The 24,875-nt window shown below is 46.8% G+C and overlaps 1 protein-coding gene across 3 annotated transcripts; it reads left to right on the top strand.

Annotated features, from left to right (window-relative positions):
• Positions 1-1,163: 1,163 nt before the first annotated feature.
• On the top strand, positions 1,164-23,854 carry NIT2 (nitrilase family member 2). 3 transcript variants are annotated; one of them, XM_074403547.1, is made up of 11 exons: positions 1,164-1,397; positions 3,888-4,006; positions 4,923-5,043; positions 6,804-6,892; positions 12,786-12,887; positions 13,780-13,873; positions 14,417-14,491; positions 17,596-17,674; positions 20,447-20,545; positions 22,707-22,762; positions 23,111-23,854. In XM_074403547.1, exons 1-11 carry the CDS (start codon positions 1,280-1,282, stop codon positions 23,200-23,202), a joined length of 1,044 nt encoding a protein of 347 aa, XP_074259648.1. In that variant the 5' UTR covers positions 1,164-1,279; the 3' UTR covers positions 23,203-23,854. The 3 variants fall into 3 exon arrangements, with proteins under 3 accessions (XP_074259648.1, XP_074259650.1, XP_074259649.1); XM_074403548.1 differs by lacking the exon at positions 1,164-1,397 and adding an exon at positions 2,531-3,763; XM_074403549.1 differs by lacking the exon at positions 12,786-12,887 and having other exon boundaries at positions 1,173-1,397.
• Positions 23,855-24,875: the final 1,021 nt, after the last annotated feature.

The following is a 24,875-nucleotide window of genomic DNA, read 5'->3' on the forward strand; positions in this document are numbered from 1 at the left end:
GACGGGCTCAGACAGCTCAAGCCCGGCAGCGTGCGGCGTCACCCCGGCCACAGGGCCGATTCAAGCAGCTCCCGGTTCAGTCTTTCTCGGAGAAACGGCGAACGCTACAGATCAGGGCTTTCCTCCCTGAGAAGTCTGGTCGCTAAACATTCAGCAGCACACCGCCCCGACGGAGGCCGTCCCCGTCGGCCCTTTGCCTTTCGAAGCATGCTCGCTCCGCGTGTCTCCACGGCCCGTCCTGCCGTTCCAGGCGCGCTGCCATGAACGCAGACCCCGCGCCTCGGAGCCGGAAGGGGCGGGGCCTCGGACGCCAGCCCCGCCCACCGCCGCGCCGCCGCGCTCCGCCCGGACGCCAGCGCTCAGCCCGCGCCGCGCGGGGTGCCTGTCGGGACAGCCATGGCTAGTAAGTGGCGCGGCCGCGCGCGGCCTTTCCTGACGCCGGCGTCCGCGTGGGTCCGCCATCGCGTGGCGGGGCGGCCGGGCGCGCTCCGGGGGTTCCACGCTTCCGGGCCGGGGGGCGAGGCCCCGAGAGCACCAGGCCGCCCGGGCCGCGCCGCGCCCCGCGTGAAGACGCTGACGCACGTGGGTCTGGCGCGTGCGGGCCGCGGCGGGGATCGGACGCCCCGGGTGTCCTGCAGCCGCGTGGGCTCCCCCGGCCCCGCCCTGCGCGGCCGTGCCCAGGCGGCCCCGCCCCGCCCCGCCCCCTCCGCGTTCCCGCGCCGGCTTTGACTCGGAGTCTTGCGGTGTCCCCGACTCGGCCTGTGACTCCGCGCGGCTTTCCCGCGAGTCCTCTGTGTCTTCGTCTGTGCGCCGGTGCGCGTGGCGCCTCGCGGAAGTCGGCGTGCGCAGGGCCGGCGCGTTGCTGTCAGTGTCGCTGCGTGGTGGCCCCTTCGCTCACCGCACTGACTTCGTTTCCCCGTCTCGTGAGGCCTCCGTTGGTGGAGGATGGTGACTGTTCGGGCAGCCCGAGAAGACGCGGAGTCTGCGCGGTCGGGCTGGAGTCCGCACGCGGCGCTCTGGGCGGCGGGGGGTCCCGGCCGCAGCGCGTCTGCAGGGGGGTCCCGTGCGGAGGGCAGGCGGCCCCAGGCCTGCTCGGGGACCCCGCCCGGGTGAGCGCGGTGTGCAGGGGAGGCAGACGCAGGGCCGGGCGCGGGGCTCCTGCCTGTGATCCCAGCACCTTCCGAGGCCGAGCAGGGCGATCGCTGGAGCTCGTTGGGAGTCGGAGCTGGAGAGCAGCCTGGGCAGCGCGGTGACACCTGTCTGTACTAAAAATAAGTAAATGAGCCCGGCTTGGCGGCACACCCCGCAGGCTCAGCTACTTGGGAAGCTGAGGAGGGAGAAGAGCGGAACCCCGGGAAATGGAGGGGAGACATTCAGTGGATTTGTGTGCTGTTCTGGTAACAGATTATTCTGTTTGCCCCAGAATAATCTCAGCTTTATTTCCTGTTTGAGTTTTCACTGTTTCCCTTCAGATTCTGTAACTTTTTTTTTTTTTTTTTGAGATGGGGTCTTGCTCTTGTTAACCAGGCTGGAGTGCAATGGCGCGACCTCGGTTCACTGCAACCTTCGCCTCCTGGGTTCAGGGTATTCCCCTGCCTCAGCCTGCCGTGTACCTGGGACTACAGGAGCCTTACACCACGCCCAGCTACTTTTGTATTTTTAGTACTGATGGGGTTTCACTGTGTTAGCCAGGATGGTCTGGATCTCCTGACTTGTGATCGGCCTGCCTCGGCCTCCCAGAATGTTGGGTTTACAGGTGTGAGTCACTGCGCCTGGCCCCAGATTTTGTAACTATTTAGCAGGCTGCATGTAGTGTTGAATTTAGCTCTTCTCACTATATTTAGGATAGACCAAGGAATGGGACATCTGAGTTTTCCTACTTTTAGTTAACCTTGAGCCAAACAGGCCTTCATCAGAGGCTGAGGTTTGTCATTGTTGCCTCTTCTGGAGACATTTACATTGTTACAGGAAAATACGCAAAGAGATAGCTCTTTAGTGGTAGGATTTTCAGACTCTGGAGCAGGTAAGATGCGGAGTTAGGGCAGGCCATTACTAATAATTCCTGAAGTTTTGCCTGGCTTCATAGGTTAGGATGTGCTTTAGATCCATTACTGTGGCATCCCCTCAGACTATGAGTAGGAACTATATATCCGTCAGAGTCTAGGCAGGACATGGAAACCACGCTTGTAACTCGAACAAGGAAAAAAGAATACTTTTTTTTTGAGATGGAGTTTCTGTCGTCCAGGCTGGATTGCAGTGACGCAATCTTCACTCACTGTAACATCCACCTTCCAGGTTAAAGCGATTCTTCTGCCTCAGCTCCCGAGTAGCTGGGATTACAGGTGCCTGCCACCACGCCTGGCTAATTTTTGTTATTTTTAGTAGAGACGGGGTTTTACCATGTTGGCCAGGCTGGTCTCAAACTCCTGACCTCAGGTGATCCACCTGCCTTGGCCTCCTAAAGTGCTGGGATTACAGGCGTGAGCCACCACACCCAGTGGAAAATGTTATGTAAAGAATTATCTGGCCAGGATGGTGGCTCATGCTTGTAATCCCAGCAGTTTGGGAGGCTGAGGCAGGAGGATTGCTTGAGCCCAGGAGTTCAAGACCAGGCTGGGCAACAAAGTGAGACCCTGTCTCTACAAAACAATTAAAAAATCAGCCAGACGTAGTGGTACGTACGTGTGGTCCCAGTTACACAGGAGTCTGAGACAAAAGGAACCCTGGAACCCAGGAGGTTCGCCTGAACCCAGGAGGTTGAGGCTGCAGTGAACCATGTTTGTGCCACTGCACTCTAGCCTAGCTGACAGAGCAAGACTCAGCCTCAAAATTTAAAATATTAGCTAATGAAAAGTAATTATCATAAAAGCTAAAAGGGAACTCTGAAGAATAGAGGAAAAGCAAATGTAATGTATAGCTACTACCTCCAACAAGGAATAAGCTTGGAGGAGCATCCAGCCTCCTTGCTCCAGGGCTGAGCACAGACCTTGTCGGGGTGGCTGCATAATTTGCGGGGCCCAGTTCCCTTGTTCAGATAGCAAGACGAAAGTACTATTAGCTTTTCCTTCTGCAATATCTCTCTCAACCTCTCATGGTGTTCTTTGCTGTTTAATGTCATCTTCTTTTGGACACAGGAATATTTATGGGATGAGGACCCCTATCCTGTGACTAGGCATGTGTGCCTGGGACTCTTATGCTGTGACTGGGCATGTGTGCAGCCCAGTGGCTGCCACGTTTCCCCTCTGCCAGCAGTGGGACCAATGTGCTGTGACCCAGCCAGTAGTGGGGAGACTGAGGCAGATATCTTCCCTTCCCATGAGCTGGCTGCCCCAATTCACAGTATGTGAGCAGCTTCCAAGGGATTGCACAAACTTCCAAGGGATTGCACAGACTTCCAAGGGATTGCACTTTGTGTACTGGGCATACTCAGTATATGGATTGGAGGTAGGCGGGAGGCCCAAGAACAAATAGTAAGGGGCGGGACGTATTCAAACCTAGTCTTTTTACTTTAGGCTGTATTCTCATTTCATTTCCTACACTGCAGTAAGAAGCTGGTTCACTCTAGATTCTTGTGCCTCCATGGGACTTTGCCTGTGGATATTGCTCTATCTCAAGATGGACTTTAGCACTCTGGACATTCTGGACAGGATCATGCTTTGTTGTGTTGTGGAGGGGCCTGTCCTATGTATTATAGGTTGTTCGGCAGCATCCTTGGCCTCTATTCATTAGATGCCACCATACCTCATCAATTGGGGCATCAAAGGTATCTTCAGACATTGTCAGATGTCCCCTAGAGGACATAATTGCCTTCATTTGAGAACCATGGCTCTGTCTGAATTCAGCAGTTCGATCTTCTGACAGCTGTTTTCTTTTGTCTTTGTCCTCAGCTTTCCGCTTGGCCCTCATCCAGCTTCACATTTCTTCCATCAAATCAGAAAACGTCACTCGAGCCTGTAGCCTCATCCGGGAGGCAGCAGCGCAAGGAGCCAAAATCGTTTCTTTGCCGGTCAGTACGGAGGCAGCCATCCCGTTCTGGCCACTGCAGACCCAACAGAACGGTGTTTGCTAGCTCCGCTTGTCCTCTTGTGCCCTGGGGTCCAGCAGTGTCCCTTGGAGCCTTTAGATTGTTCTGTGTTTGACTGCAGGATGACCTCAGCAGGGTTCTTTGTGAGGTAGGATGTGCCAATATAGTCAGAGGTCTTTAATTTTGGATTTTCCTCTTTGTTCAGATGAGGAAGCCAAAATCCTAGTATATTGAGGGACTTATGGGAAACTAAAATATTCAGTGTTTGTATACTTTGTTCCTTATATAATTAAGTCTTTATAGGACCAGAACATGTTGGCTTTATCACTAAGCCTCCAGCATTTATTTTTTTAATGAGCTTTGGGAGAGCTCATGTGACTTGCCTCCTCTTACCCCACTGGGCTAGCTTTGTAGTCTCTTTACCCTTGAAGTAAAGTGTTTTTATTATTAGTTGTGTTCTGTGTGTGTGTGTGTGTGTGTGTGTGTGTGTGTGTGATGGAGTTTCACTCTTGTTACCCAGGCTGGAGTGCGATGGCGCGATCTCGGCTCACCGCAGCCTCCGCCTCCTGGGTTCAAGCAATTGACCTACCTCAGCCTCCCGAGTAGCTGGGACTACAAGCGCACTACCATGCCCAGCTAACTTTTGTATTTTTTGTAGAGACGGGGTTTCACCATGTTGACAAGGATGGTCTCGATCTCTTGACCTCGTGATCCACCCGCCTCAGCCTCCCAAAGTGCTGGGATTATATATAGGCTTGAGCCACCGCGCCCGGCCTACTAGCTATTTTAACCCTTCAACTGAAAGCAGAGCTAGAAGGAGCAGGTGTGGCCTCTTATAGCAGAACTTTAAAATGGTTGTGTGATTTGATCTTTTTCTTCTCTGCCAACATTTTTCTAGGAATGCTTTAATTCTCCATATGGAGTGAAATATTTTCCTGAATATGCAGAGAAAATTCCTGGTGAATCCACACAGAAGCTTTCTGAAGTAGCAAAGGAATGCAGCATATATCTGATTGGAGGTAACTTCCTACCTACCAGGTGTAATGGCCTAAACATTAAAAGCATCTGAATGAGCCGGGTGTGGTGGTGTGCACCTGTATTCCCAGCTACTCAGGAAGCTGAAGCAGAGTTTCTTCTTCTTTTATTTTTCATTCTTTTTAGGTGAGATCTTGCTCTGTTGTGCATTATGGAGTGCAGTGGTGCGATCATGGCTCACTACAGCCTCACCCTACCAGACCCAAGTGATTCCCCCACCTCTCAGCCGCCTGAGTAGCTGGGACTGCAGGTGTGCGCCACCATGCCTGGCTGAATTTTCTGGTTTTTTTTTTTTTTCCGTAGAGACGGGATTTCACCATGTTGCCCAGGCTGGTTTTGAACTCCTAGGCTCAAGCAATCTGCCCACCTTGGCCTTCCAAAGTGCTAGGATGACAGGTGTGAGCCATCATACCAGGCCTATTTTTTACTACACTAGTAGAGGATTGAGAAAAAAGATTTTTTTTCATAGAGGCCACATACATAAAGGGAGCTTAATTTTGTGGTTTTGGAACAGATGTTTAAAGGTTTTATTTGCTTAAATAAAAAATAAGCACGGGGCCAGGCACAGTGGCTCGAGCCTATAATCTCAGCACTTTGGGAGGCTGAGGTGGGTGGATCATGAGGTCAGGAGTTCGAGACCAGCCTGACCAATATGGTGAAACCCCATCTCTGCTAAAAATACAAAGGTTAGCCAGGTATGGTGGTGCATGCCTGTAGTACCAGCTACTCAGGAGGCAGAGGCAGAAGAATCACTTGAACCCGGGAGGTGGAGGTTGCAGTGAGCCAAGATCACACCATTGCACTCCAGCCTGAGCAACAGAGTAAGACTGTCTCAAAAAAAAAAAAAGCACTTTAAAAGTTCTATAAATATAGCAAATAAATATTTTTCTGTATGAGTATATATTAAGAATTAGAAATGAGCTGGGTGGGGTGGCTCACACCTGTAATCCCAGCACTTTGGGAGGCCAAGGCGGGCGGATCGCAAGGTCAAGAGTTCAAGACCATCCCCGCCAACATGGTGAAACCCCGTCTCTACTAAAAATACAAAAATTAGCCGGGTGTGGTGGCATACACCTGTAGGCCCAGCTACTCAGGAGGCTGAGGCAGGAGAATCACTTGAACCTGGGAGGCGGAGGTTGCAGTGAACCGAGATCATGCCACTGCACTCCCGTCCTGGCGACAGAGCAAGACTTCATCTAAAAAAACAAAAACAAAAACAAACAAACAAAAAAAACAAAAAAGAATTAGAAATGAAGGCAAAGCAAGCCTGGAGGTGAAACTGCATTCAGTGATGGAGAGGCTTCTGACTTTACATTGTCATTTTTGGGATCCAGTTTGTTGCAGGACCAGGAATTCAAGTTAAGCAATGGGAAATTTTTCACTTTGCTCCAATGTTACAGATTAAGTGTTGCTCAAGGTCATGGCTGAATTTCAGGAACAGTTTGGTTAGTTTTTAAACCTGTCTTTGGCATCTGACCTAATCATATCCCGTGTACACTCTGGAGTTTATCTCTGAAAGATCATATTGAAGAAGGGAAAATAAAACATGATTAACCCATAGAAGGGAGTACTTATTCTATATTTTAGGGTGAGGTGTTGCCTTATTCTAAAAACAAAATGAATAAATCAACTGTAAAAATGGGTGGGTTCTTTATTTTCAGACCCAAGTTATCAGGCGTATATCCCTTTCTCACAAAAGAATTGCTCTATTCTTCTTATGGTATGTTTCTTCTCTCAATGAAAGGCTCTATCCCTGAAGAGGATGCTGGGAAATTATATAACACCTGTACTGTGTTTGGGCCTGATGGAACTTTACTGGCAAAGTACAGAAAGGTAAGTAGGAAGTGTGGCAGAATTTATTATCTTCAAGCCAGCAATGATGTGTGGGAAAAAAAGAGAATTTGCTCCGAAGTCCCGTGGTCCCTCTCATTGTATCGTACATGCAGTAGCGTTTTGACTGATTGGCACAGGTGATTATTCTTGGCCACTTGCATTGTTATGTAAATTTTAGACTTAACCTGTCAATTTCTGCAAAGGAACAACCTATAGGAATTTTTATTAGTATTTCACTGAAAATATAAAGACCACTTTGGGAAGAGTTGCCATCTTTCTGGTGTTAAATGCATATACATGGCCAGGCACGGTGGCCCATGCCTGTAATCCCAGGCCGAGGCAGTTGGATCATCTGATGTCAGGAGTTCAAGACCAGACTGGCCAACATGGTGAAACCCTGTCTCCACTAAAATATAAAATTAGCTGGGTGTGGTGGCACACACCTATAGTCCCAGCTACTTGGGAGTCTGAGACAGGAGAATCACTTGAACCTGGGAGGTGAAGGCTGCAGGGAGCCGAGATTGCAACACTGCACTCCAGCCTAGGCAAGACAGAGCGAGACTCTCTCTCAAAAAAAAGAAAAATGCATATACACTTTTAAGTCTTCTTGATGAATTGACCCTTTTATCATTATGAAATACCTCTTTCTTTTTTCTTGTAATACCTTTTGTCTTGAAGTCTGCTTTATCTTGACTCACTGTACCCACTTCAGGCTTCTTATGCCTACTGTTTGCTGATACATGGTTTTTCCAATTATTTGTTCTCAAGTTATATGTGTTTTTATATTTTAAATGGATCTCTTGTCAACAGCATATAATTGTATCTTAATTTTTTCTTTATTCTGACAATCTGTCTTTTAATGGAAGTGTTTAGTCCATTTATATTTAATGTATTTATTGATATGATTGAATTTAGGGATACAGACATTTTACTTTTTTTCCCTTTGTTCCTCTTGCCTGTATTAGTTTGGATTAATCGAATGTTCTTTCGAGTTCTGTTTGAGTTTATCTGTTGGCTTTTTAGTTACGCCTCTTTGCTTTTTTTCCCCAGTTGTTGCCCTCGGAATTATAATATGCATCCTTAACTTTTTACAGGCTGCTTAAGAGTCAATATTATAGGGCCGGGCGCGGTGGCTCACGCCTGAAATCCCAGCACTTTGGGAGGCCCAGGTGGGTGGATCACGAGGTCAAGAGATCGAGACCATCCCGTTCAACATGGTGAAACCCCGTCTCTACGAAAAATACAGAAAACGAGCTGGGCATGGTGGCGCGTGCCTGTCATCCCAGCTACTCAGGAGGCTGAGGCAGGAGAATTGCCTGAACCCAGGAGGCGGAGGTTGCGGTGAGCCGAGATCGCGCCATTGCACTCCAGCCTGGGTCACAAGAGCGAAACTCCGTCTCAAAAAAAAAAAAAAAGAAAGTTAATATTACATCATTTCATGTGAAATTTAAGAACCTTATAATGAGCCAGACTTGGTGGCTCACACCTGTCATCCCAGCCCTTTGGAAAGCTGTGGCGGGTAGATCATGAGATCAGGAGTTTGAGACCATCCTGGCTAACATGATGAAACCCTGTCTCTACTAAAAATACAAAAAATTAGCCAGGCATGGTGGCAGACGCCTGTAGTCCCAGCTACTCGGGAGGCTGAGGCAGGAAAATGCTTGAACCTGGGAGGTGGAGGTTGCAGTGAGCTGAGATTGCGCCAGTGCACTCCAGCCTGGGTGACAGGGTGATACTCTGCCTCAAAAAAAAAACAAAAAAACAAAAAAGAACCTTACAATGGTATCGGGCCATTTTTCTACCCCATTTCCCTTGCCCTCATTCTTTATGCTATAGTTGTTATTTGTATTCCATGTATATATGTTATAAATTCCACAAAACAATAATACTTGATTTAAGCAGTCATATGTATTCTAAAGAAATTAAGAAAAAAGTCTTTATGCTTACCCAAATATTTATCATTTGTGGTGTTTTTCTTTCCTTCCTGAAGATCCTTCTTCTGTCTGGTATATCTTCCTTCAGACCAACGGCTCTCCTTTAGTATTTTTGTACTGAGGATCTTTTAGCTAGGAATTCTGTTTTTGTTTATGAATATCTTTACATTGCTTTCATTCTTGAAAGATATTTTTGCTGGAATAGAATTTTGGATTGACAGTTTTTTTTTTTCCGCTAGTAGCTATTATCTAGACTTTTTTCTTCCTCCCTGATGAGAAGTGAGTAGTAATTTGTATTGTTCCCTTGAATATAATTTGTTGTTTTTCTCTTCCTCTTTTCAAGATGTTTTTAAAATCTTTAGTTTATAGTATTTTGACTTTGATGTGCCTAGATGTGGTTTTGTCTTTGTCTTACTTGGTACTTCTTGGACCTATAAATTTAAATCTTTCAACGTATTTGGGAAATTTCTTGACACTCTTTTGTTAAATATTTTACTATCCCTTTTACTTATGGAACTCCATTATACGTCTGTTATATTTTTAAATATTTTTCCAAGGTCACCAGGCTCTGTTTTTCTGTTGTTGTTCTTCCAATACTTTTTCTTTCTGTTCTACAGACTAGATAATTTCTGTTGATCTTTCAGACTTATTTACTGTTTCTTCTGTCTTCTTCAATTTCCTATAAGCTAACCCAGTGAATATTTTAAAATTCAGATATTAAAATTTTCAGTTCTAAAATACCCTTTGCTTCTTTTTTATAGTTTTTATTACCCTATGATATTTTCTCTTTGTTCATTAAGGTATTATTTTTGACACTCTTGAGCTTAGTTTCTATAGCTGCTTTAAAGTCTGATAATTATCACATCTCTGTGCCAGAGAATGAGACTATATGGCCTTTAAAAGGACTTTAATGTAAATAAACTCATGTCCAAACCTAAAACAAAATATAACATCTGGGTCAAGGCAGGATCTGTGTTCATTTGATTGCCCTTTCTTTGGAGTTTGGGTCACATTTCTGTTTCTTTGAGTATCTACTAATTTAGGATTATATAGCAGATTATATGTTGTAGAGAGTCAAGATTTTATTATAGTCTTCCACAAAGTGTTGAATATTTTGTTTTAACTGGTGGTTAACGTGGCTTCACTCAAACACCAGACTCTTATTTTCTTTGTAATGTGGGCAGTAATTTGCGCTGCTCTGTTCTATCTGGTTATTCTGCCCCATTTCTATTTAACTCAGTGATCAGCTAGAGATTTAGAAAGATTTTATACGTAGAATTTAGAATCTTGCTCTCTGCTTTCCCCATTTCGGGATTTCCCCCCATGGTTTCTAGCTCTGGTTCTTCAAGCCAGTGTGATTATGGATAATTTTCACCACCACTTATCACAACTGGGACCTTGCTTCAGGGTGACAGCTGTAAATAGCAGCTGTTACCCGCTTCCACCTGTTTGTGTTCTTCTCTTCAGGTTCTGCCTGCTGGGTTTTTTTGGTCATTCTTCAGTGCTTTAAGTAGTTGTACCTTTTATTTTGTCCAGAATTCATAGTTAAGCAGAAGAAAGCTGGTCTGATAGGAGGTACTGTGCACATGCAGGAAGAACACCCAACACTGGGCTAAGAACCCAGCTCTTTGAAATGTATCTTTTTAGTGTTAAGTTTTCCAGTCCATGAATGTGGTATATATCCTGACATTTATTACACTTTCTTTAATTTCTCTGAATTTCTTTTCATAGTTTTTTTTTTTTTTTTTTTTGAGACGGAGTTTCGCTCTTGTTACCCAGGCTGGAGTGCAATGGCGCGATCTCGGCTCACCGCAACCTCCACCTCCTGGGCTCAGGCAATTCTCCTGCCTCAGCCTCCTGAGTAGCTGGGATTACAGGCACGCGCCACCACGTCCAGCTAATTTTTTGTATTTTTAGTAGAGACGGGGTTTCACCATGTTGACCAGGATGATCTCGATCTCTCGACCTTGTGATCCACCCGCCTCGGCCTCCCAAAGTGCTGGGATTACAGGCTTGAGCCACCGCGCCCGGCTCTTTACATAGTTTTTTGGGTATAATTTTGTGTAACATTTGTGAGATTTATTCCTCATTGGTGATTATAGATGCTCTTTCATTTTCTGTTTCTTTTTTGTTTGTTTGTTTTGAGATGCAGTCTTCCTCTGTTGCTCAGGCTGGAGTGCAGGGGTTCGATCTCTTCTCTCAGCACCTCGAGTGGCTGGGATTACAGGCGTGTGCTACCACACCTGGCTAATTTTTGTATTTTTAGTAGAGACGTGGTTTTACCGTGTCGGCCGGGCTGGTCTTGAACTCCTGACCTTAGGTAATCTGCCTGCCTTGGCCTCCTAAAGTGCTGGGAATACAGGCGTGAGCCACTGTGCCTGGCCCATTTTCTGTTTCTTGCTGATGTATAGAAATACAGCAAGTTTTCAAAATATTGACTTTGTAGTGAGGCACAGTGACTCATGCCTGTAATCCCAGAACTTTTCAAGGTACAGGCAGGCAAATTGCTTGAGTTCAGGAGTTGGAGACCAGCCTAGGTAACATGGCAAAACTCCTCTACAAAAAATACAAAAGAAATTAGGTGGGCTTGGTGGTGTGTACTTGTAGTCCCAGCTGTTCAGGAGGCTGAGGTGGGAGGATTGCTGGAGCATGGGAGGTCAAGGCTGCAGTGAGCCAACATCGCACCACTGCCCTCTAGCCTGGGTGACAGAGCAAGACTCTGTCTTAAAAAAAAAAAAGTTTTTTTAAATGAAAAAGCAACCTTGGCCGGGCGCGGTGGCTCAAGCCTGTAATCCCAGCACTTTGGGAGGCCGAGACGGGTGGATCACGAGGTCGAGAGATCGAGACCATCCTGGTCAACAAGGTGAAACCCCGTCTCTACTAAAAATACAAAAAATTAGCTGGGCATGGTGGCACGTGCCTATAATCCCAGCTACTCAGGAGGCTGAGGCAGGAGAATTGCCTGAACCCAGGAGGCGGAGGTTGCGGTGAGCCGAGATCGCGCCATTGCACTCCAGCCTGGGTAACAAGAGCGAAACTCCATCTCAAAAAAAAAAAAAAGAAAAAGCAACCTTACTAAACTCACTCATTAATTCTAATAATTTATCTGTAGTTTTGTTTTTTTTTTTAGTTTCTAGGTATATAATCATCTGAGAATAATGACAGATTTCATTTTTTCTTTTCAGTTTTATACTTTTTACTTCTTTTTTTTTTGAGACGGAGTTTTGCTCTTGTTACCCAGGCTGCAGTGCAATGGCGCGATCTCGGCTCACCGCAACCTCCGCCTCCTGGGTTCAGGCAATTCTCCTGCCTCAGCCTCCTGAGTAGCTGGGATTACAGGCACGCGCCACCATGCCCAGCTAGTTTTTTGTATTTTTAGTAGAGACGGGGTTTCACCATGTTGACCAGGATGGTCTCGATCTCTTGACCTCGTAATCCACCTGCCTCAGCCTCCCAAAGTGCTGGGATTACAGGCGTGAGCCACCGCGCCCGGCCCAACCTCTTTTCTTTTCTTTCTTGCTGTGTTTAGGATCTCTGGTACCTATACCAAGCAGGTATCCTTGTCTTGTTCCCAATCTCACAGGGACAGTTTTCAGTATTTCATCATTAAGTATGAAGCTTGTTTAGGTGTTTTGCAGATAATCTTTATCAGATTAATAAAGTTCCCTTCCTAGAAGTTTTTCTTTTGTTTTTAAATCGGGAATGGCTGTAGAAGTTTACCGAATTCTCATACGTCTTTTGAGTTGATCATTTGATTTTTCTTCATTTTGTTGCTTTAGTAAATTACACTGATTGATTTTCTAATCTTAAACAATATTTGCTTTCCTTGAATAAATCCAGTTTGGAAGTGATGCATTTTATTTTGCTGAATTTGGTTTGCAAAATTTTTACCTATTTTTAAATGCCCACCCACTTTTCACCTCTCCTGAGAAGTCTTTTTTTTTTTTTTTTTTTTTGAGATGAAGTCTTTCTGTGTCACCCAGGCTAGAGTGCAGTGGTGTGATCTGAGCTCACTGCAACCTCCGCCTCCTGGGTTCGAGCAAGTCTCCTTCCTCAGCCTGGTGAGTAGCTGGGACTATAGGCGTGTACAACCACGCCTGGTTAATCTTTTTTTTTTTTTGTATTTTTAGTAGAGGTGAGGTTTTACCACATTGGCCAGGCTGGTCTCAAACCTCCTTGATGTCCCAAAATGCTAGGATTACAGGTGTGAGCCACCACACCCAGCCTGATTCTAAGAAGTCTTTTTTCAGTATATATATATATATATATATATATATATATATACTGAAAAAAGACTTATATATATATATATATATATATATATATATATATATATTTTTTTTTTTTTTTTTTTTTTCTTTTTGAGACAGAGTTTCGTTCTTGTTACCCAGGCTGGAGTGCAATGGCGCGATCTCGGCTCACCGCAACCTCCGCCTCCTGGGTTCAGGCAATTCTCCTGCCTCAGCCTCCCGAGTAGCTGGGATTACAGGCACGTGCCACCATGCCCAGCTAATTTTTTTGTATTTTTAGTAGAGACGGGGTTTCACCATGTTGACCAGGATGGTCTCGGTCTCTTGACCTCATGATCCACCCACCTTGGCCTCCCAAAGTGCTGGGATTACAGGCTTGAGCCACCGTGCCCGGCCCTAGTATTTATATTTTTAAAAAGCAACACATTAGTTACCTCCCATGAGAAACCTAGACGTTGATTTGCATATCACATAGAAAATAGGCGCTATAAAAGATACAGCATCATTTTTCCAGTTTCCTGTGGTAGAATTCATTTTGGTCAGATGTTAGCCAGCTTGTGGGGTGGATTATGGGCAGTTTGGGGCTGCTGTTTGTATAGCTGATCTTACAGCACTTTCCACATCCGCCCATGGAAAGACAGTGTCATTACTGCCATGAACCCTGCTGGAAAAGAGGTAACCAGATGCATTATTTGTGATGCAGATCCATCTGTTTGACATTGATGTTCCTGGGAAAATTACATTTCAAGAATCTAAAACATTGAGTCCGGGTGATAGTTTCTCTACATTTGATACTCGTATGTACCAGATAAGTTTGCCTCCTTAGCAATCTCAATAGAAGACAATCAGGTATTTATTTCTTTTTTGTCTCCCTCCAATTTCTTCACATAACCTAACTGAAAGACCATAAGTGAGAAAGGCAGAGAATCGTCAGCGATCTGGAAAGTTTGGGATTAAGTGAGAAAGGCAGAGAATCATCAGAGATCTGGAAAGTTTGGGATTAATTGAGAACTAAGGATTTGACAGAATTTTGCCCTTCGATTTGATTGTAGCTTCCTGTTACGGCTTCCAGATTTCACTTATTAGACCACGGTTGGGTACCTCCCACCTAGAACATAAGCATTCAGTTAGAATTAATTTCATTTTTACACTGCTGATTCAAATGATGTCTTCATGAGATGAAATCTAGGAATGAGCTTACAAATTGTCTCTTTCCTCAGGTCCTGTGTTAATTTATCCCTGTCAGTGTTTTGTGATCATTTAGTCATGGAGGATTTCCCCTGCCACACCATGCTGTAGGAAGTTAACCTTTCATTTGTGCATTTTCTGTTTGGAAACAGCTTACTGCAGAGTGGGTCTGGGCATCTGCTATGACATGCGGTTTGCAGAGCTTGCACAGATCTACACACAGAGAGGTGAGACAGTACAACGGCTGTGTTACGTGGGTGCTTGGAGGCTTGGTTCTAGGCTGGGCTGCGTGGGATCCTTAGTCAAGAAAAGTTGGGAGAGCGCTCTCAATCTCTCCATCTCCAGCCTTTTCACCACCTTGCGGCTTCCTAGACTTTTGCTGCATGTAGATGACAGGGTTTTTCAGGGGTTGTAACTAAGTTAGGAGCTGTGCTCCTAAAGGTCTGCTCTTACCCTTGAGTCCTTCTTGTTACTGTGTTTGGAGAGTCACTTGAAGCCCAGTAGAAATGAGGTGGATTCCACCACGCCGTACTCCTAGACATTCGGTAGAGTGGAATTGTAGTCTGCGGTATTTTGGTTCAGACGAGGAGAAATGTGCTAGTATCTGGGAAGAGCCAGTTCAAAAGATGTGGGTTCTAGTCCCAACTCTTCCCTTTAATTGGCACAGCACTTTGCTTAAATGATTTAATCTCTAGAGCAGTATAGTTCTCAGTTTAGTCACAGGAATAGTGTGAGGATTAAGAAGAGAAAACCTACAAAGCCCCTCGCGTGGTACTCAGCAAGTACCAGCATCCTTACTGGACCTACAAAGCCCCTCGCGTGGTACTCAGCAAGTACCAGCATCCTTACTGGACCTACAAAGCCCCTCGCGTGGTACTCAGCAAGTACCAGCATCCTTACTGGACCTACAAAGCCCCTCGTGTGGTACTCAGCAAGTACCAGCATCCTTACTGGACCTACAAAGCCCCTCACGTGGTACTCAGCAAGTACCAGCATCCTTACTGGATCTACAAAGCCCCTTGTGTGGTACTCAGCAAGTACCAGCATCCTTACTGGACCTATAAAGCCCCTCGTGTGGTACTCAGCAAATACCGGCATCCTTACTGGACTGCTCAAAGCTACTTCCAAGTAACTGTCACTTAACAAAGTGAAGTTGGTAGAAATGGTTTGACTGCCCACCCAGAAGGTGGAGGTGCATGGGCTCTGGGGTCAAGCATTAGGGCAACTACCCGGCCCCTAATTTTTGTTGAAAAGAATTACGAAACATGGCCGTTGGCCATGTGGAGCCAAAATATGGAGCTGAGAAAAACTTGTTTGTTTAGTTTTGTCTTGTTGGAGATGGAGTTTAGCTCTTGTTGCCCAGGCTGGAGTGCAGTGGCTCAGTCTCGACTCACTGCAATCTCTGCCTCCCAGGTTCAAGCGATTCTCCTGCCTCAGCCTCCGGAGTAGCTGGGACTACAGGTGCCCACCACCATGCCCACCTAAATTTTGTATTTTTAGTAGTTACGGGGTTTCACCATATTAGCCAGACTGGTCTCAAACTCCTGGCCTCAGGTGGATCTACCTGCCTCAGTCTCCCAAAGTGCTGGGATTACAGGCGTGAGCCACTACACCCAGCCAGAGCTGAGAGAAATTTGAATGACAGTTCTCTACCTTATTTTTGTTTGTTTTGAGGCAGGGTGTCATTGTCACCCAGGCTAGAGTGCAGGTATGATCATGGCTTACTGAAGCCTTGATCTTCTGGGCTCAAGTGATCCTCCCACCTCAGCCTCCCAAGTAGCTGGGACTCCAGGCACGTGCCACCACACCTGGCTAATTTTTAATGTTTTATAGAGATGGGGTTTCTGTATGTCGCCCAGGCTTTCTGTACTTTTTTGAGTGAAGTTGATGCTGGTGGGGTAGGGAGGCCCCCAACAGTAGTGAGGCCCTGGCCCCAGCCCGCGTCCATGTCGTCAACACTATACCATTGCAAGGAGGAATTCAGGATGAGTCAGAAAATAGCGGAAGTATGGAGAGTCATCACAAAGTGGAAAGTGCACAGTCCAGAAGGGGCAGTGTGTGTGTGCTCAAGGAGTCGTGCGCAAGGAGGTTTGGGCCATCTACTTTTATGGGCTTTTTTTTTTTTTTTTTTGAGACAGAGTCTCCATCTGTCGCCTAGGCTGGAGTGCAGTGGTGCGATCTTGGCTCACTGCAAACTCCCCTTCCTGGATTCAAGCAATTCTGCCTCAGGATCCCTAGTAACTGGGATTATAGACACCCAGCACCACACCCAGCTATTTTTTTTGTATTTTTAGTAGAGACAGGGCTTCATCATATTGGCCAGGTTGGTCTCGAACTCCAGACCTCAGGTGATCTACCTGCCTCAGCCTCCCAAAGCGCTAAGATTACAGGTCACCATGGCCGGCTACCTTTATGGGTTTCTTTAAAGGGGTGAAATATTGATGAAGCTTCCTAGAAAAAGGTGGAGATTTCTCGGAATTGTGGTGCCACTAATTTTTTCACCAAATATGGGTGTTCCAGAAACTATCATGGTGCTGGTGGATGTGTGGTTTAGTATGTTAATGAGCTTCTAATGAGGATAAGGAGGACCTAGGTGAAACCTAGGTCAAATTCAGCACCGCAGTGGATCTGGTTGGAATTAGCCCTGGTTTCTCAGGGTCTTATGCGCTAGCTTATGCAGCTATTTCAACAGTTTCCCTTTGCTAGTCCTAAGAAAACTGCTGCCTGGAATTTTCTGTCCTCTTGCGACCGTCTGGTATTATTTCTGTCTCAAAGTCATGTGTCATTTTGGTCATCAATACTATTTTTCTTGTGTGTCCATATATGTGTGACTTATGTAAAGGAATTCAGAGCCGGATCTTAATTGCTGCTGGCACTGTCTGACTTGGCTGCCATCGTTTTATGTTTGGGAAAGTTTGAGTTCAATCCCTGCTAGATAAGGAGCAGTGGGGAGGGCTGGTGATGTTGGGTGCTAGATGAGGAGCAGTGGGGAGCGCTGGTGGCTTTGGGTGCTAGATGAGGAGCAGTGGGGAGCGCTGGGGGTGGTGGGTGCTAGATGAGGAGCAGTGGGGAGCGCTGGGGGTGGTGGGTGCTAGATGAGGAGCAGTGGGGAGCGCTGGGGGTGGTGGGTGCTAGATGAGGAGCAGTGGGGAGCGCTGGGGGTGGTGGGTGCTAGATGAGGAGCAGTGGGGAGCGCTGGTGGCTTTGGGTGCTAGATGAGGAGCAGTGGGGAGCGCTGGTGGCTTTGGGTGCTAGATGAGGAGCAGTGGGGAGGACTGGCAGTAGAAGGTGCTCACTTCACCCACTGTTCTTTGGCTTTTCCCTCCCCAAGGCTGCCAGCTGTTGGTATATCCAGGAGCTTTCAATCTGACCACTGGACCAGCCCATTGGGAGTTGCTTCAGCGAGGCAGGTAAGAAAGAAACCGTCTACTCAAGCCTCTCCCTATGTCCTGTTCGTGGAAAGCTTGCCGGTTGGGTGGAGGTACCAGCCTTCCTGAGGTGGATTCTGCCGCTGACTCAGGATGCCCTGTATCCAGCTGCAGCTGGGAAGGAATAAGGCTGTGAGGGGACTTCTGCCACTGGGCGCTTTCTCCCCAGAAGCCACAGCACCAGTCTCGTGGATTCTGGAAACTGTACTTTCTGTTTTTTTCTAAGAGACGGGGTCTTACTGTTGCCCAGGCTGGAATGCAGTGGCGTAATCATAACTCATTACAGCCTTGAAATCCTGGGCTCAAGTGATCCTCCTGCCTCAGCCTCCTGAGTAGGTGGGACTACAAGCATGTGCCACCATGCCTGGCTAATTTTTTGATTTTTGAAGAGATAGAGCCTCACTTTATTGACCAAGCTGGTCTCAATCTCCTGACCTCAAGTGATCTTCCCACCTCAGCCTCTCAAAGTGCTCGGATTGCAGGCATGAGCCCCAAGCCCTGCTGGAACTGTGGTTTTTGGCATTTTCAATACTCAGTGTGTCAGGTGGGTAGTGATTTCATTTTTCTGTGATTAGATGTGGATTGGTCCCTCTTAAGTTAGTTCCAGCAACTTTGACAGAGAAATTGAGACACACAGGGCTTATGTCTTCAGACCCCAGAAGCCAGTGAAAAGACAGGGGTTATTTTAGCTTGACCTAGGGAGAGATTTGTGGTCTGTACCCAGTTGATTCTGTGCTTATTCAAATTAGGATGTTACCCTACCTCATCCTTCACACCATCCTGCTAGTCCTGGGGGTACTGCACCAAGAAACTCATTAGCAGCTCTTGTTCTTCTAACCTGCAACTCCAGGGCTTTGCACAAGCGTCTTTGGCAGGTCACAGGTGCCTTTCCTCAATTTTCCAAGGCTGAGGGGTGGTGAAGGGCAAAGAGCGTAGGCGGACGTCAGATGGAAGGGAAAATGAGTGTGACTGACTGTGTGCGTGTGACTCTGTGTGTCTTTCTGTCTGTCTATAAAGTGCTCTACAGTCCATGAAATGCTGGTCTGAGATGATGGTTTTCTTTAGAGTTTTTAAAAATTGAAGTAATATAAAAAAGTGTACTAATTTTAAGCATATAGGTTGGTGAATTTTTCACCTGCCACCAAGATGAACATACAGAACGTTTCTAGCCTTTGAAGATGCTCCTTTTTCTACCCCTTTCTAGTCAATACTCCTCTCTCTGTCTAGAGGTCGCACTATTCTCAGTTCTAGAGATGGTGGTAATTTTTAATGGAAGGGAAAGTTTTGGCTGGTTGCGTGGTGGAAGATGGGGGTCGGGTTGTAAGATGCCATGAGTATCGATGAATGTACAATTTTGTCACAAGTAAGAAAAGTTTCTGGGATACTGAGATGACCCAGCATGGGTCTGTTAAGTCCAGAGGGCTCCCAGGTGAGGTGGCTTGGTGTACCTGGACTGCGAGCTGCAGTTCTTGTCTTACTTGAGGTGGTGGAACTGCCGCCGTGGCGTGGGAGCACCACGTGGCCCTGCAGGGGTATTGCTTTTGCAAAGGCCACTCCAGTCTCTCCAGCCACCTTGACTTGCATTGACCAGAGACACTTTTGTCTTATATTAGCTTAGGGCAGGGTTTCTCCACAGCTGCACTGTTGACATTTAGGTCTGTTATTTATTTATTTTTATTTTTTGAGTTGGAGTCTCTCACCCAGGCTGGAGTGTAATGTAATCTTGGATTGCTGCAACCTCCACCTCTCAGGTTTAATTCTCTGGCCTTAGCCTCCCAAACAGCTGGGACCGCAGGCATGTGCTACCATGGCTGGCTAATTTTTTTTTTTTTTTTTTTTTTGAGACAGAGTCCTGCTCTGTAGCCAGGCACCAGGCTGGAGTGCAGTGGCGAGATCTTGGCTCACTGCAACCTCTGCCTCCCGGGTTCAAGCAATTCTCCTGCCTCAGCCTCCCAAGTACCTGGGACTACAGACATGCGCCACCAAGCCCAGCTAATTTTTATATTTTAGTAGAGATGAGGTTTCATTATGTTGGCCAGGATGGTCTCGATCTCTTGACCTTCTGATCCACCCACCTCGGCCTCCCAAAGTGCTGGGATTACAGGCGTGAGCCACTGGGCCCGGCCTTTTTTTTGAGATGAGTCTAGCTCTATCACTCAGGCTGGAGTGCAGTGGCACAGTCTCAGCTCTGTACAACCTCCACCTCCTGGGTTCAAGCCATTCTCCTGCCTCAGCCTCCTGAGTAGCTGGGACTGCAAGCGCACCACCATGCCCAGCTGATTTTTGTATTTTTAGTAGAGACGGGGTTTCACCATGTTGGTCAGGCTGGTCTCCAGCTCCTGACCTTGTGATCTGCCCACCTTGGCCTCCCAAAGTGCTGGGATTGCAGGCGTGAGCCACTGCACCCGGCCCTAGGTCTGTAATTCTTAGTGTGGGGCTATCCCGTGCATGGGAGGATGTTTCGCAGCATCCCTGGCCTCCGCCTACTTGATATCAGTAGCATCTACTTAGTCGCGATAGGAAAATCTCCAGACATTGTCAAATTTGGTGGGCAACACTGCTTATTGTTGAGAACCACTGGCTTATGCAGTAAGGTAACTTTTTAAAGAAAAGGTTCCATGGTTCTGGCTTTCTTCTACATCTGAGTTAGCCTGAACTGTCCCTATTTTTTAAAAGAAGGATCTATCTACCAAAGTTAGAAAAATGTCAGATTTATAATGTAGGATTTACCTATTTCCTGTCTGTTGGCTACAGAGCTGTTGACAATCAGGTGTATGTGGCCACAGCCTCACCTGCCCGGGATGACGAAGCCTCCTATGTTGCCTGGGGACACAGCACCGTGGTGAACCCTTGGTGAGTGAGGCCCAGTCGGAGCTTGAGAGGTGGCTGGTCGACAGATGGGTTTTCTGGTTCCCGAGCAGCCAGACACCCCCAACTCGCTCCCATTTCCTCACATATCCTGCCAGCTCTCTGCCTCTCTGTGAGAGAAGCTTCCACCGAAAACCATGTGAGAAAGGAATCACCCTGCTCTCCTGATCAAGTGCTTGGCCTTAGCCCTCTTCTGAGTTTCTTGTGACCTTCATTGTCAGTCAGATGAGATCACATGGGTCAACAGGGCAGCAGTGACGGGCAGCCAGTAGCAAGAGACACTGAATTACTTACCTTTTGGCTAAAATGTAAGCTGGCTGACTAGTCCTTGGATAGGAATGAGTTACAGAGCAAGGACTTTGCTCCTAGCATAATGATCAGAGGAGCAGTCAGGATGAGTTCAATAAGCAAAACTGTGACCCTCTCCCCTACAAAAGGGCGAAGCATTTTATTACTCGGTGGGCCAGCACATAAGCCTGTCCAGACACAAGTACAGTCACACTCTCACAAACATTCCTTACTGTCTGCATTTGCACAGTTTACATTGTTCTTTCACACACATGGTCTCAACTTAACTCTCAGGAACTTGCTCTTAGGAAGCACAGGTTAAGATGATAGAATTACAGACCCAGAGCGGCTGGCACTGGTCTTTAAGGCCAGGATGTTCGCCCTCCGAACCTGGCTGTGTTCCACACTAGTTCTCTGTACGAAAGCACACACACACTGGAATGTGTGTCTATGTATTAGGATAAGTATGCCAGCAACAAGACTGAGAAGAGTTAAATATTACTGCGGGGTTCCCGAGGGCTCCGTGTGTGGGGCGGGGAGGATCTGGGACACGTGGCTAGTGCGAGACTCCAGCTGGCCTCCTGCACATGAGGCTCGGGGGCATTGAAGGGCTTAAGTTGACTTGAAAATTTTCTTGAACATGCATCAAGTTCCACTGTCCAGAGATCTTTAAATGCCAGGGCAAATTGGGAAGAATCAGAAAAGAATTCAGTTACTTGTTATAAATGGTGGTGCTTGTAGCTCATTTGTGCCAAAAGTCTGTGGCTATCTGGTAAACAGAATCAGTTGTTACGTCAGATTATTTTGGAGAAGCTTCTAGATAAGGGTTTGAACCCTTGCTCTGGGCCAAGAGACTAAGCACTGGAGAGAGTTTCTTTTTTTTTTTTTTTGAGATGGAGTTTCACTCTGTCGCCCAGGCTGGAGTGCAGTGGTGTGATCTTGGCTCACTGCAACCTCTCCCTCCCGGTTTGAGCCATTCTTCTCCCTCAGCCTCTTAGTAGCTGGGATTACAGGTGGGCAGCACCACAGCCAGCTAATTTTTGGTATTTTTAGTACTGATGGGGTTTCGCTATGTTGGCCAGGCTGGTCTCAAACTCCTGACCTCAAGTGATTCACTCGCCTTGGCCTCCCAAAGTGCTTGGATTACAGGAACGAGCCACTGCACGCTGCCTGGAGATAGTTTTACAGGTCAGCCTTACCCTGGACTTATAAAGGAGTGTGGCTGTTCCCTGGTGCAGGGCTCTTACCAGTGTGAGTTACCCTCCATCTCCCTGTGCCACTGCTACCCAGCCCCTAGAGGTTGAACTCTTTCCTTCAAATCTGAAACTGAAGTCCATTAACATAGGGTTGCAGGCAGCACAGCCACCAGAGCAGAGACCCCAGCAGATCAGGGGCCCAGCTTCATCAGCCTCGGGTAGGGTAGCAGCTCAGGCAGGTATGAATTTCAGAGCAGGTCCAGACTACCCTTGTTAAGGGGTCCCACTGAAATGCACTCATGAGGGCATGAGATGGAGCTTCCAACATTGGTCATAGGTAGCTCTGTTCCCAGATCTTTATAATCATCAGATAACCACCATTTCCTAGTGGTTTGCAGTTTTTGAAACATGATCCACAGTTTTATTAGTAAGCCCTCACAGAGCTGTTATTTCCACTTTATAGATTAGGAAATGGAGATTTGAAATAACTTTCCACAAGGTCACAGAGCTGTTTAAATGCTAGAACAGAAATCTGTACCACTACCTTCTTGTTTTAAATCTCAGACTTGCCCCTTTGGCCTGTGAGGTGGGGAGGAAGAAACAGATCTTGAATATCCCCAGACGCCAGTGAGTCCACTAATTCTCTCCTGCTGCTTTTTCAGGGGCGAGGTCTTAGCCAAAGCGGGCACAGAAGAAACAATCGTGTATTCAGACATAGGTAAGATGTTCCCAAGCAGGGTCAGGACTCTGATGTCCCCGTTGTTCTGAGGCCAGACTCCATAGCTGGGAAGTCCCTGTCATTCAGAGGGGTTCCTTTATGTCCCTCCTCATTTATCTCTGAGGATATTCTCGGGTCTGGTTCTCTGGTCAGGCTCTGGGGAGTATATCAGCTTGAGTCTTCTTGGTTTGGTTTGAAACGATGCCGGGCTATCTGTCCATCTAGGCAAGACCTGTGTTACTAAGTTACTTACTAAGACTCTAGCGGTTTATACAGTCTGGGGATGAAATCCCCTTGGTTAGTGAGGAGTTGCAAATTATTAATAGTGCACTTTCCTGTTTTTTGCAGACCTGAAGAAGCTGGCTGAAATACGCCAGCAAATCCCCATTTTTAGACAGAAGCGATCAGACCTGTATGCAGTGGAGATGAAAAAGCCCTAAAGTTTCTGTTTGTAATGTGTCAGAACTGGAAGATATGATCCTTCAACATAATCAACTCCCCATTAAAATCTTTAATGAAGATTTTTTTCTTTAAATTCAGCCTTATCCTTTCCAGGTTCTCTATTGAGATGAGAAAGCCTCATCATGCTGACATTTTCCACATCACATTGAATAGTTAAAAAGGATGCAGCCTGGAGCTGGAGAGCAGAAAGCTGGGCTGGTTCTGAAGCTTCTTCTGTTCTTAAGTTGCCTCCAAGCAGTTTGTGAAAGTATCAGATCTTGGTATCCTGGTGATTGATTCACCTAATATTTGTGTCATGAACCTCTTATCCCATTGCTGGAGCTGGAATCTCCATCACCTAGAAAACATGGTCTGGTGCTATTCTTTTCTAAGCAGTACCTTGAAGTTCCATTTTGGGTTCGTGAGTAGCCATAGGACGCAAGGTAATAGATCTTTGGTGTTTGCCAGAGGAGGCGGCAGCCCCACCCCTCCTACCAGCCTTTGGGCTCTTCAGATTTAAGAAGGAGCTACTCATTCAACCCCAGGCCCTCTTGGTCTTGGAGGAAGGACTGGATCAACAAGAGCCTCATGGGAGAATGGCGATCAGTGGTGGCGTTTGGTGAAGGCAATTTAGTATGAATCTCTGCAAAAGATTTTTTTTTTTTTTTTTTTTTGAGACAGAGCCTCACCTGTTGCCAGGCTGGAGTGCAATGGCGCGATCTCGGCTCACTGCAACCTCCGCCTCCCAGGTTCAAGCGATTCTCCTGCCTCAGCCTCCCGAGTAGCTGGGACTACAGGCATCTGCCACCACACCTGGCTAATGTTTTGTATCTTTAGTAGAGATGGGGTTTCACCATGTTGGCCAGGCTGGTCTCGAACTCCTGACCTTGTGATCTGCCCACCTCTGCCTCCCAAAGTACTGGGATTAAAGGCATGAGCCACTGTGCCCAGCCAAAGATTTTTTGGATAGCATTGAGTGTCTGAAACTCTCATTATTTTTCTTTTTTCTTTTCCCCCAGTAACACTTTATAGCTCCACAGATAAAAATCACAGAACCTAGTGTTTCTTAGTTTGGCTTGAGAATCCTTTTGCAGTTAAAAATTAGAGACTGAGCCATGCATAATTAACATGAGCTGATTGTTAATTACTGGCCCGTGTGTGTGTGTGTGTGTGTGTGTGTGTGTGTGTGTGTGTGTGTGTGTGTATCTCAAAGACTTCAATGACTTTTTGCTTACGTGGGCAGGTAATTGTTTAACAACCAGCTATTTGAGGAAAAGCCCCGATTTTGCCAAGGTATAAACACTTAACCATGGCTGAGTCCGAGCTGTCTGCATGAGACTGCTAAACGGAGTGGGAACAGATGTGCACCATCAGCTTTTGGGAGCTGGTGCAATCGTGCTGTAGCACACCACTGCTTTAAGATGGATATATAGATATTTACCATGTTGGAAAATAAAATGGAGAAAAATTTAAAACGAGATACATGAGGCCGGGTGCGGTGGCCCAAGCCTGTAATCCCAGCACTTTGGGAGGCCGAGGCGGGTGGATCACGAGGTCGAGAGATCGAGACCATCCTGGTCAACACGGTGAAACCCCGTCTCTACTAAAAATACAAAAAATTAGCTGGGCATGGTGGCACGTGCCTGTAATCCCAGCTACTCAGGAGGCTGAG

This window comes from Saimiri boliviensis, chromosome 8, assembly GCF_048565385.1.
Source record: "Saimiri boliviensis isolate mSaiBol1 chromosome 8, mSaiBol1.pri, whole genome shotgun sequence".
Lineage (NCBI taxonomy): Eukaryota > Metazoa > Chordata > Mammalia > Primates > Cebidae > Saimiri > Saimiri boliviensis.

Excerpts from the sequence above, each read along its gene's own strand:
- NIT2 (XM_074403547.1), top strand. The coding sequence starts at position 1,280 with ATGAGCCCGGCTTGGCGGCACACCCCGCAGGCTCAGCTACTTGGGAAG. Across the intron at positions 1,398-3,887 it reads TGGATTTGTGTGCTGTTCTG|CTTTCCGCTTGGCCCTCATC; the intron begins GTAACAGATTAT and ends CTTTGTCCTCAG. Across the intron at positions 5,044-6,803 it reads CAGCATATATCTGATTGGAG|GCTCTATCCCTGAAGAGGAT; the intron begins GTAACTTCCTAC and ends TCTCAATGAAAG.